This window comes from Eulemur rufifrons, chromosome 16, assembly GCF_041146395.1.
Source record: "Eulemur rufifrons isolate Redbay chromosome 16, OSU_ERuf_1, whole genome shotgun sequence".
NCBI classification, from domain to species: Eukaryota; Metazoa; Chordata; class Mammalia; order Primates; family Lemuridae; genus Eulemur; species Eulemur rufifrons.
In genome coordinates this window covers 76,812,254-76,824,579 of record NC_090998.1, presented here as the reverse complement: position 1 = coordinate 76,824,579, position 12,326 = coordinate 76,812,254, and the positions used below count along the sequence as shown (strand labels likewise).

General features: G+C 35.1%; 1 protein-coding gene across 27 annotated transcripts in view; it reads left to right on the top strand.

Annotated features, from left to right (window-relative positions):
- The window catches only part of ANKS1B (ankyrin repeat and sterile alpha motif domain containing 1B), a 967,677-nt gene that overhangs the window by 593,292 nt on the left and 362,059 nt on the right, over positions 1-12,326 (top strand). For 11 of the 27 annotated variants that reach the window (XM_069490569.1, XM_069490568.1, XM_069490566.1 and 8 more), the window contains exon 1: positions 8,245-8,722. In XM_069490569.1, coding sequence (XP_069346670.1) covers positions 8,519-8,722 — 204 coding nt within the window. In that variant the 5' untranslated portion in view covers positions 8,245-8,518. Of the gene's footprint in view, positions 1-7,921; positions 8,043-8,082; positions 8,205-8,244; positions 8,723-12,326 lie in introns of those variants that run through there. The other 16 variants (XM_069490549.1, XM_069490550.1, XM_069490547.1 and 13 more) reach the window with 4 other exon arrangements.

Genomic DNA, 12,326 nt, shown 5'->3' with positions numbered 1-12,326 from the left:
TCTCTGTACAACATACGCTTTTATTTCTCTTGGGTAAATACTCGGCCGTAGGATGGCTAGGTCATATGGTAAATGTATATTTGACTTTTTAAGAAACTATCAAACTGTTTTCCAAAGTGGTTGTACCATTTTACATTCCCACCAGCAGTGTATGAGAGTCCTACTTGATTTGCATCGTTGTCAACACTTGGTATTGCCAGCCTTTGTAATTTTAGATATTCTAATATGTGGTGTCTCATTGTGGTCTTCAATTGTATTTTTCTAATAACTAATAATGTTGAGCATCTTTTCATATGCTGGTTTCCCATCCATATATCTTCTCTAGTGAAGTGTCTGTTTAGATCTTTTGCCCGTTTTTAAAAATTGATTTGTTTTCTTATTACTGAGTTTTGAAAGTTTTGTGGGGTTTGTTTTGTTTTGACAGAGTCTCACTCAGTCACCCTAGTGTCATCGTAGCTCACTGCAACCTCAAACTCTTGGGGTCAAGGAATCCTCCTGCCTCAGCCTCCTGAGTAGCTGGGACTGCAAGTGCATGCCATGACTGCCAGCTAATTTTTCTATTTTCAGTAGAGACAGGGGTGGAGGGGTCTCACTCTTGCACAGGCTGGCGTCGAACTCCTGAACTCAAGCAGTCCTCCCACCTCAGCCTCCCAGAGTGCTAGGATTACAGGCATGAGCCACCCATGCCTGGCCCGAGAGTTCTTTATATATTCTGGATATATAAGTTGTTATCAGGTATGATCTACAAATGTTTCCTTCTCAGCATTGGTTTGTTTTGTATTTCTTTACCAGCATCTTTCAAAGAGCAGAATTTTAAAATTTTGATTAAGTTAATCAATTTTTCTTTTAGAATTGTACGTGGTATCTAGCCTAAGGTCAAGACTTTCCCTAAATTTTTTCCTAATTTTCTTCTAGAAAGTTTTTAGTTTTAGAGTATATTTTTAGGCCTATGATACATTTCGAGCTAATTTTTATCTATGATGGAATATACAGATCAAAATTAATTTTTTGCATATGGTTCTTCTATTGCTTCAGCATAATTCATTGCAAAGTCTCTTTTTGGTCACTGAATTGCCTTTTCATCTTTGTCAAAAATCAATTGACCCTCTGTGTGTCAGTCTATTCCTGAATTCTCTATTCTCTTCCATTGATCTATTTGTCTATCTCGTCACCCATATCCCATTGTCTTAATGACTTTACCTTTATATTAATAGTAAGTGTTAAAGTCAGGTAATATATATTTTCCAACTTTGTTCTTTTTTTTCACAGTTGTTTTGATTATTGTGGGTCCTTTGCATTTCATATTAAATTTAGGAGAAACTTGATAATTTCTACCCAAAAAAGCACCTGGTGATATTTTTATCAGGATTACATGACTCTATGGATGTATTTGGGAAGAGCTGACATGTTAACAATGTTGACTTTGCCAATTCATGAACATGGTATATATTTCTACTTATTTAGGTCCTGTATGATTTCTCCCAGCAATGTTTTGCAATTTTAAGTGTACAGTTTTGACACATCTTTTGAGAGATTTATTCCTGAGAATTTCATGGCTTTGGTGCTATTGTAAGTTATATTGGTTTTTATTTCAAGTTCTGGTTATTTATTGTTATTATAGAGAAATACAATTGATTTTTGTATATTGATCTTGTAACCTGCAACTTTGCTAAGCTAACTTATTTTTTCTGGTAGCTTTTATGCAGATCTCATAGGATTTTATACATAGAAAATCATGTCATGTGTGAATAGAAACACTTTACTTCTTCCTTTTCAATATTGGTGCATTTTATTTCTTTTTCATAACTTATCACACTGACAGAACCTCTAGTACAATGTTGGATAGAAGTGTTGTGAGCAGACATCCTTGCCTTTTTCCTAAATCGGCAGGAAAGCATTCAGTCTTTCACAATTAGCATGATGCTAACTATGGGTGATTTATAAATACTTTCTTATCAGGTTTAAGAAATTCCTTCCTAGTTTGCTGAGAATTTTTATGAGGAATAGATGTTGGATTTTCTCAAATGCTTCTCTTTCATTCACTGAGATGATCATAAGATTTTTCTTTATTAGTTAATTAATATGGTGAATTACATTAATTGATTTTCAAATGTTTATGAAACCTTGCATTATTGGGATAAACCCCACTTGGTCATATTGTATTACCTTGTATATATTGTTGGATGCTATTTGCCAAAATTTGGTCAAAATTTTTATGTCTATGTCCATGACAGACATTTGTAGATATAGTTTTCTTTTCTCATAATGTCTTCATGTCATTTTGGTATCATAGTAATGCTGGCCTCATGGAATGAGTTGGCAATTATTCTCTCTCTTCAGTTTTCTGGAAGATTTTGTGTAGAATTGATATTATTTCTTCTTTATATGTTTGGTAGAATTTACCACTGAAGTCATGGAGGCCTGGAGTTTTTTGTGTGTGAAGGTTTTAACTACAAATACAATTGCTTTAATAGAGAGCTAGTCAGTTGTGAACTTCTTCATGAGTGAGCTTTGGTAGTTTGTGCCTTTCAATGGATTTGTCATTTCATCTAAGTTGTTGAATTACTGGTATAAAGTTATTCATAACATTCCTTTATTATCCTTTTTAATATCTATAAGGCTGTCACTTCTCTCAATTCTGATATTGATTAATTATTTTTTCTCTTTTTTTTTTTTTTTCCTGATCTGTCTAAATAGAGGTTTACGAATTTTACTAATCATCTCAAAGAACAGGTTTTGGTTTCACTGATTATTCTTTACTGATTTTATATTGTTTATTTTATTTGTTTCCTCTCTGATCTTTATTTTCTTACTTCTGCTTACTTTTGGTGTTATTTTTTCTTATTATTCCAATTTCTTAAGATAGATGCACATATTAATTTGAAATTCTCTTTATTTCTAATGTAGGCATTTTTTCTCATTAATATAGTGGTGAGTATCCCTGCCTGTCTAATGTAGACATTTCATGCTATATATTTCTCTCTAAGTACCACTTTAACTGCATCTCACAAATTTTAATATATGCTGTGTTTTTATTATTAATTAGTTGAAAATATTTTCAGAATATATGAGAATATATTCTAACAAAACTACAAACAAATGAAAACAGAAATCTCAAGATGCAGATGGTTATGGGTATACGCAGGATGACCAATGAAACTTTACAATAATTAAAATCAAATTGATATGGACAGACCACCTGGGAGTGTGCAACATATATACTAAATAAGGACTCTTTAAATAGAAGGCATACACTATAAGAAAATTCTAGTAATATAGTATTAAAATATACTAAATGATCATGATGAGCAAAGCCTCAGAACTGGCTGAGATTAGGCAGATGGAAAGGAAAAGCATTTCAGAGATCACATGTGATTGTAGGAAAGGGAGAAATGGAGAAGAGAAAACATTCTGAAGGTCTAATTCTGCTGGAGTAGGAGGGATATGGAGTATCTTAGGGAGGGAAAGAATTGGTAACTTATTTTCAAATAATCACAGAAACTTAAATATCTGATCAGTACAACAGGGAAAAATAAAGTAACCCTGAAGGGAATGGAGAAGGATCTCAGAATCTCAAAGTTAAAAAGAGAAAAATGGAATGAATAGGAATGTCACCAGACCACCAAAAATGAAGAAAAGGAAAATGAGGAAACAACAATGTAAACATAAAATAAGATGAATGTTTAAAATCAAGCCTGACTGTCATTACCCTAAATTGTGTTTGCCCATTAAAATGCAAGACATTAGATTGTAGGTTTTAAAACTCCAAATTTAAAAAAATTATAGCTTTAGGCTATTTATGAGACAAATTTTTTAAATGATTACTTTTAAAAGTTAAAAGTAATGAGATAGAAACCAAAAACATGATCCATAAAAGGAAAAAGTAATCAAAAACCCAACAAATGTCTTACATCTAGAATACATAAAGAACTCTCACAACTCAACACTAAAAAAAAAAAAAGAAAAAAACTCCAATTAGGAAATGAGCAAAAGACATGAACAGACATTTCACCAAAAAGATATACAGATGACAAAAAGCATATAAAAATATATTCAGCATAATTAGCCATGAGGGAAATATAAATTAAAACCACAATGAAATATCACTACATACCAATTAAAATGACTAAAAAAAATAATGATGACACCAAATGCTAGTGAAGTTGTGAAGAAGCGGGATCATTTGTACATTGTTGATGAGAATGTAAAATGGCACGACCATTCTGGAAAAGAATGGGTGAATGGTGTGATACATCTTACCATGGAATACTACCCAGCAGTAAAAATGATTAAGCTATTGACACAGAATAATTTGTGTGAATTTCAGAGGAATTATGATGAATGAAAAAAAGCCAGTCCTTAGAAGTTATATACTGTGTGGTTCCGTTCATGTAACATCTTTGAAATGACAAAACAATAGAGATGTACAATGGATTAGTAGTTGCCAGGGGTAATAAGGAATGGGAAAGGAAAGGAAATGAATTGGCTGTGGCTATAGAAAGGTACCAAGAGGGATTCTTTTTTTTTAATTTTTTTTTTTAATTTCAGCATATTTCGGGGGTACAAATGTTTAGGTTACATATACTGCTTTTGCTGCACCCGAGTCAGAGCTTCAAGCGTGTCCATCCCCCCGATGGTGTGCACCACACCCATTAGGTGTGTATATACCCATCCCCTGGTCCCTGCTCCCACCTGCCCAGCACTCGATGAATGTTACTACTATATGTGCACATAAGTGTTGATCAGTTAATACCAATTTGATGGTGAGTACATGTGGTGCTTTATTTTTCCATTCTTGGGTAGAATGGGTTAGTAGAATGGGTTCCAGCTCTATCCAGGATACTACAAGAGGTGCCAGATCACCATTGTTTTTTGTGGCTGAGTAGAACTCCATGGTATACATATACCACATTTTATTAATCCACTCATATATTGATGGGCACTTGGGTTATTTCCACATCTTTGCAATTGTGAATTGTGCTGCTGTAAACATTTGAGTGCAGATGTCTTTTTTATAGAATGTCTTTTGTTCTTTTGGGTAGATGCCCAGTAATGGGATTGCTGGATCAAATGGTAGTTCTACTTGTAGCTCTTGGAGATATCTCCATATTACTTTCCACAGACATTGTACTGGTTTGCAGTCCACCACCAGCAGTGTATGAGTGTTCCTATCTCTCTGCATCCACATCAATATTTATTGTTTTGAGACCTTTTGATAAAGACCATTCTCACTGGAGATAAGTGATATCTCATTGTGGTTTTGATGTGCATTTCTCTGATGATTAGAGATGTTGAGCGTTTTTTCGTATGTTTGTTGGTCATCAGTCTGTCTTCTTTTGAAAGTTTCTCTTTGTGTCCTTTGCCCACTTTTTGATATGGTTGTTTGATTTTTTTCTTGCTGATTTTCCTGAGTCCTATATAGATTCTAGTTATCAGCCTTTTATTGGATGTGTAACATGCGAATATTTTCTCCCATTCTGTAGGTTGTCTGCTCTCATGATAGTTTCCTTGGCTATAGTACAAATGATTTGATACCTAGGATGTGTGTGGTACTCTGCTAGGCACTTGGACCCTGGTTTGCATTTGAAGAGAGGAGAGGATTTGAGGAGCTAGCCAATCAGCATATGCCCTGCTAAGCCAAAAAATCGTTTATTCAGTTTTGGTGTAGCTTATTCAACTACTCATAACTTAAAATGATTGGGAGGCATATGGTTCATGTGATCCTAGGAGAAGCTATAATTGAGACTTATCTCTGCTTGTAGCTTGCAACAGCTTTAGAGCTAACCAGGGACAAATAGTATCTTGTTTTCAGCTTCTCATACAAGTATCATTGAGCAACTACAATCTATTAAAATTGATTCATAAACTACTACAAACTCTTTGATCTTCTTAAAAGATCTAGAACTAATCAGGGATAAAATATACTCAAGTACAGTGCAATCTAGCCAGGATATTTATTCAAAAAGAGGATGAAGGATGATAAACAAAAAAGCCAGATCTGAAAATTCTATTTAAAAATTAAGCTATCTTCTCTTTAATGAAAAATTCAGAGACTTGGGATAGGGTTAAAAAAAAAATAAAAGCTTTAAATCTAAAACCAAAAGGAATTTTTTGTATTTTAAATTGTGAGGTTATATTATTTTTTTGAGCAGGTGCATACTGAATTCTTATAATACTATGTACAATATTAGCAAGGCATATTCCCCACTTTCGAGAGTCTTGTACACAACCAACTATAATGTAAGGCAGAAAATATTTGTTATAATAGAGTACCTGAAAATGCCATTTAAGACAGAGAAGAAAGAGGTTTATTACTGTTACGGAGGATTAGAAGAGGTTTCATAAAGGAAATAGCGCATCTGATCCAAAACCAACAAATGGGCAGAAATGTGGGGACATAATAAAATCAACCAAAGCACATTACAGGCTGTGTTTACAGACCAGCAAGTAATCCCCCCTGGCTGGAGCACTGGGGAAGGGGAAGTAAAGTTAGATGATCTTACAGTCAATCATGAAGACCCCAAAATGTCATCAGAGGAGGTGAGAGTTTATTTTGAAACCAACAGAAAATCACAGAACAGTTTTGAAACAGGGCATAGCAATCACAACTGTGTCTTAAAGAGATTATTCTGACACCATGTATAAAATAGATTTTTAAAGTGTCAGAGGTAGGAAGACCAACATACAGGCCATTGTTGCATTAGACTAGTTGAGTCTGAACTAAGAGCGAAATCAGAGTTGGTGGTAGTTCTGTAAACATGAAACAGAAAATAGAATCCGGGGAATGGATGACACTGTGATGAGGGATGATAGAGCTTTGGTACTGATGTCAGCAGTGAAAGAGGAGTACAAAATGTCTTGAGGTTTGTCTGTGTGCCAAGGAGGTTGACAATGTCCTTAGAAAGAGGAAGAAAATAGAGAAAAGATGAGGTTTGGTGGGGGAAAAGAAAAACGATGTTTCATTTATTCAATAAATATGTGTTGGGCACTTACTATGTACCAGTGCTGCTCTGGGGGGATGAAAGAGTTATCTTTAATTTTTAAAGCACTTTACGTGGAAGAGGCACTGTTCCCAATCTGTGCAACTCGAAAAGCAGCACTAGAATCAGGGAGTAAGAGCAAGGTAGGAAGTGAAATATCTCTCTAATAAATGAAGACTTCTTGAGTAGTAAGAGCTCTGTTGCAGGCAGTATGCAAGCAGCAGTTGGATGATATTCCTCCAGAAACATTGTAACACGGGTTTTCTACATTAGGAGGGAGGTTAGATTAACCTTTCTGTGAGTTCTCTCCCAATCTTAAGAGTCTGTTCTTTCTGATGATCTAGTCCTGTGAGTTCTATTATTAATCTCTAGTTTCTCTTAATTATTAAATAAATTACTCACTCTGTCTGCCATTCAGTAAAACTCACACATTTGCATCTGTTTTTCTTGAATTATTTTTGGTTAGGGCTCTTCCTCTTTATTACAAAAAAATTCTACCAAGTTAATGTTACCTTTATAGCTAATTCAGAATGGTAAGCCTGGTAGATTGGGTTATAAATATCAGAGGGGAAAAGGATTTCTTATGCCTAATAATATTTTTGTTTGGAAAAAGCCCTGCAAACGAGAAATAAATTATCTTGACTTCAAAATCGCGATGCAGTTTCTGTATTTTGCATTAATTCAAAAAGGAAAACTATATATATCAGAGAGATTCATGTTGCCCTGGCATGGTAAAGAAAAAGAAAAATTATTTTCCAAACACTGTAAAGCTTTAGATCAGAAACATTTATCTATGTTGCATTTAAAAAAAGAAGAAGAAAAGGAAGGAAAGAAAGGAAAAGGAAAAAGGGAACCTGTAGTGAGCTCTATTATAAGCTATAGTTCAAGCTTCGCATTTCCTGGTGTCTTTTGAAACGTAAAATTCCACAACAAATAGCTCTGTAACGTATAACCAGTATGAAGATTCAATTCAGATTTAAGCACTTTGGTTTGCTTTTGAATCTTGCTATTTTCTGCATTTGTTTTGACTGCTCTCATCATTCAAGATTGACGCTTGGATGGGTGTGTAGGAGGAAGCAGCAGCAGCAGGCTTACAGCTTGCAGACAAAAAAAATCTGTCTTATCTGATGGCTATTATTGAAAATGCGAGGTGTAGCCTGGGCTGGGTAATGAAGGGGAGCGAGCGAGGGGGAGCAAGGAGCATGGAGTCGCATACTGATGAGTGTAGGAGTACTTGATAAAAAGAATTCTGGCTGCCGGCTGTGCATTGCTCATTGTGGAGTACTCCAACAATCACATAGAACGCAGACCAGCCTAAGCTGACAGCTTGATATGCCTTCTTCTGCTGCCTGGTTTTGGGGGCTGTATGACGTGCTGGTCGGTAGTAAAGATTAATATATAAGAAATGTGGAGCTAGGATCAAGTCATACTCCGCAGCCTGCCTGGCAAACTATGTTTTACTTCTGACTTTGCTCTCTCGCTGAGAACATTAATCTGTCAAGCTGGCGGGCTCCTTTGATAGCAACTTTCCCCGGAGCATGATGTGGCAATGCCACCTCTCAGCCCAGGACTATCGCTATTACCCTGTGGACGGCTACTCCCTGCTTAAACGCTTCCCTCTTCATCCTCTTACAGGACCCAGATGCCCTGTCCAAACAGTGGGACAATGGTTGGAAAGCATTGGGCTACCTCAGTACGAGAACCACCTGATGGCTAATGGATTTGACAATGTGCAGTTTATGGTAAGATGCTCTCTGTGTCCACGGAGCTGCCTTTTGTCTGTCTTTGCTTCTTATGTGTCTTACATGGCTCCGAGGCAGCCTAATTTGCACCAAAATCGGTCAGTTTTATATATGTAACTGCATCAGAAAATTGGATGCCCTTAGGACTGAACTTACTGTGTACATATAGACACTTGCTAAAAAAGGAGATCTAGATGCATCCATATACATGTGTGTTATATGAATGAATCGGTGAGAGTACTATTTATAGACAGTAAAAGAAGATTGACATTTATATTCTTCCTGTCATTCTTTGTGTGATTTTTTTTTACAAATTTATAATCTTAGAATACCCAGGTAGATTATGCCACTCTTCAGCTGATTCTAGATTCCTAAAATATATTATTTCACTTGAGCATCGGCATCTAGTGATTAATTAGACAATTTGTTATGTTTACGGTGTGAAGATCATTTTCTTTCCTGATAATTGTTCCATAAGCAGTTTCAATCGTGTGGACAACCTTCAGTTCATTAGCAAACTGCTTTGATGGTCAATTATGGAGAGCATTCACTTACACCTGCTAAGCGAAGAGCAATGAAGTATTGTTTATTACTTTAGGTGGAAAACAAACACTTCTGTCAATTAGCTGTCAATGTTTAGAAAGAGAGGTTGATAGACCAAGTGCATTCATATACTTCTGAATCCTAGTCTACATGCAGTTTAAACCTGACATGTGCAAACTTCCCACCGTGATGCATGTAGGTGAGGAAGGAGGATGGGGAGGTGTGCAAACCTACACACCAGCTTTCTAATCATTTCCATACCTCCCTCAATGCTCATCAGTTCCCCTTGTTAAGCTACGTCATAGCTCTTGTTTCCTTTCCTTGCTTTTAAGGTCCCATCACACATATCACTGATCTGTATATTTAGAGAGACCTACATTAACATAGGCATGTAGTATACAAATGGTTCGTAGAAATAAGTAATAGCTATTCCTAAATAAAATGCTGGGGCTGACACCTGCAGCTTACTAATACCAGAACTGATAACGAAACACCGAGAGCTCGTCAGGTCTTTTTATTTCTATGTGAGATTGTTTTTCCTCCAAGCTTGACGTGATGGTTATAGATTTGAAGATTACTAAAATTGTTAAACTTCTGCTCATTCCCCAAAAGTGTGACTTCCCACGAGCTTTAAAAAATAAAAAAGACATAAATATAATAAGACATACAAGCTCTAAATAATTGTATGTATAAAACCCTTTATGAGAGTTTGTTGTTTTGTTTCATTTTTTTATAATGAGATATGCAGCTCCTGTTATTTTTCTTGTGTTTGTCAAGTACTGTCACTGGTTAGGTAGACAAGATATTGTGGGTATTGAAACAGGAAAAAAAGTGAAAGTTCTTCAATTGCTAGGGAAGTCTTAGGACACTGAGCAAATTTAGAACTGACTTAGGACACTAATAGATGGCACTAATAATTAGAGGAACTATCAAATAGAATGAAAGTCTTTTCATCATTATTTGTGTTTACTGCATGTTTCCATGTCTTTATTCTTTCTCCCTGTCTCTACTTGAAATAAGGCTTTCTCACTCCCACCGCTCAAACCCTTGTCCAGATTTATTCTGGTCCCACAAGTTAGGTCTGTGGATTCTCTGGATCATTTGGGCGTTCTGAAAGACTTTAATTCAGCTTAATTTTCCACTGAATGTTAAATACTTATGAGCAAATATAATATCTTTTTGAAAGCCTCAAAACTGAAAGGTTAATCAAACAGGTTTTAAATAAGTATGTGGGAAGAGATTGTAAAAAAACATTAATGAATGAATCATGCATAAGCACTACAAAATGTAGCTGGAAGGCAAAATTCCTGGACATATGTGACAAAACCAAGATCTAATCTTGGATTTTACCTAGATTATTGTCTTTACTCATTTAATTCAAGTATAATATATAATTTTTCCTGAAAACAAAGACAGTATTAATCCAGATGAGCCAATCAAATAGTTTCTTTATGAGATAGAATTTTTTTTTAAACTTTGAATTACCATTTATAGAGGTATTAGTTATGACAATGAAGCAAATCATAAAATGGTATCATCAATTAGTGCTTTATATGCTGTTATATACCATTTTCTTGCTACTGGTAACATGAGATGAATTTCTACCTTTATAAAAATTATTTATTGATCTACATAATCTAATTTGTTTAATTATGAACTTAAAGTACGCTAATACGACTGGCTCACTTTAAGAAACAGATTTCATTAATGTGGTAAAAAATCTGTTAGACCTGCTTAGTCTCCACTCAGTATCACATTCTAGCTTTTGTTTTTCTTGAAACACATTCTGACCTGCGTTTATTCATCCCGTTGCCTAAGCAACAAGCACCACACTCCTATTAACTACGATGTAGTGCGGGTCTTATTAGCTTTTTAGAACAAGACAGTAGGCATCAAAGGATATAATTAATGTTGGTTGAAACATCATAGTACATCTGTGCATACATATACTTTATTTAGGAAACATTCTCTGGAGTTAATTTTTTATTTAATCAATATTCCATTAATGAATGTGAGTTTAAAGGGTCCATATAAGTAACTTCCAAAGTAAAGTACTTATTGAGAGCTTTAAAAAAATCCTTTTGCTAAATCTGCTCTACATACATAGTCTCACACAAAAACACAATATATGGATGATTTATCTCCATGGCTACAGTTAACTTTAATAAAGACTACTTACATCAATTCCTAGACATGGTTAGAAAAGAGGGATCCCCATCTGTGCTTAAATGTCTGTCAATTATTGCTTCTCCTTTGGGCTCTTAATACTTATACTTGATTTTATAGATGAGTGATATTTTTTCCCATATCTCAAAGTCAAATTTCCAAACTTTCCCTTTCTATATTTCATTCTGGCTTGCAGAATAGTTATGTGCATAATTTAGACTTTCTATATCCTTAAAAATATAAAATAAATAGAAATTGGTATATAGACTAGCTATAAAAGTATATCAGGTCACCTAAGACTTTAGGAAAGTCACAGCAGTGTTGAAATCAAAAGCCCCTTCACAACAGAATTCTTGGTCTGAAGCCTTGCCTAGATCCCACCCTACCTGTTCATCCCCTCAGAAGGCATAAATCATCATCTCCCTCCTGCCTGGGCATGTCCACCTGCTACTCACTAGCCGCCGTGGGCCTCTGACATCTCCCTCATTTCCCCTGAGTTTGCAACATATAGATTGTGTCTAAGTTTCAACATTACTTTTATTTTCATCAAGAAGTTTAGGTAGGAAGTTATTACTATATGAAATGTACATGCTTATTTATTTTCTTAGTATGTTTGTCTCTACCATCGTATTTCTTTTTCCAAGTCTGATGACTTCTTCCTAAAGTTTAAGTCTCAAACTATCTATTTCTGTCTTCATGATTTTGCTTATGTGTTCTCTTCCTTCTCCTCCTGGACAGCTATTTCCTTTCCTTCCCCTCTGTCTTTTATTCTCAAAGGTCCTGCCTTATTTACATAGCTTTCCTCAATAACTCCAGTCCATAACAATCTTTTCTTTCCTCTGAACTCATGTAGTAATTACATTTGATAAGAAAAATTACATTTGACATGCCATTA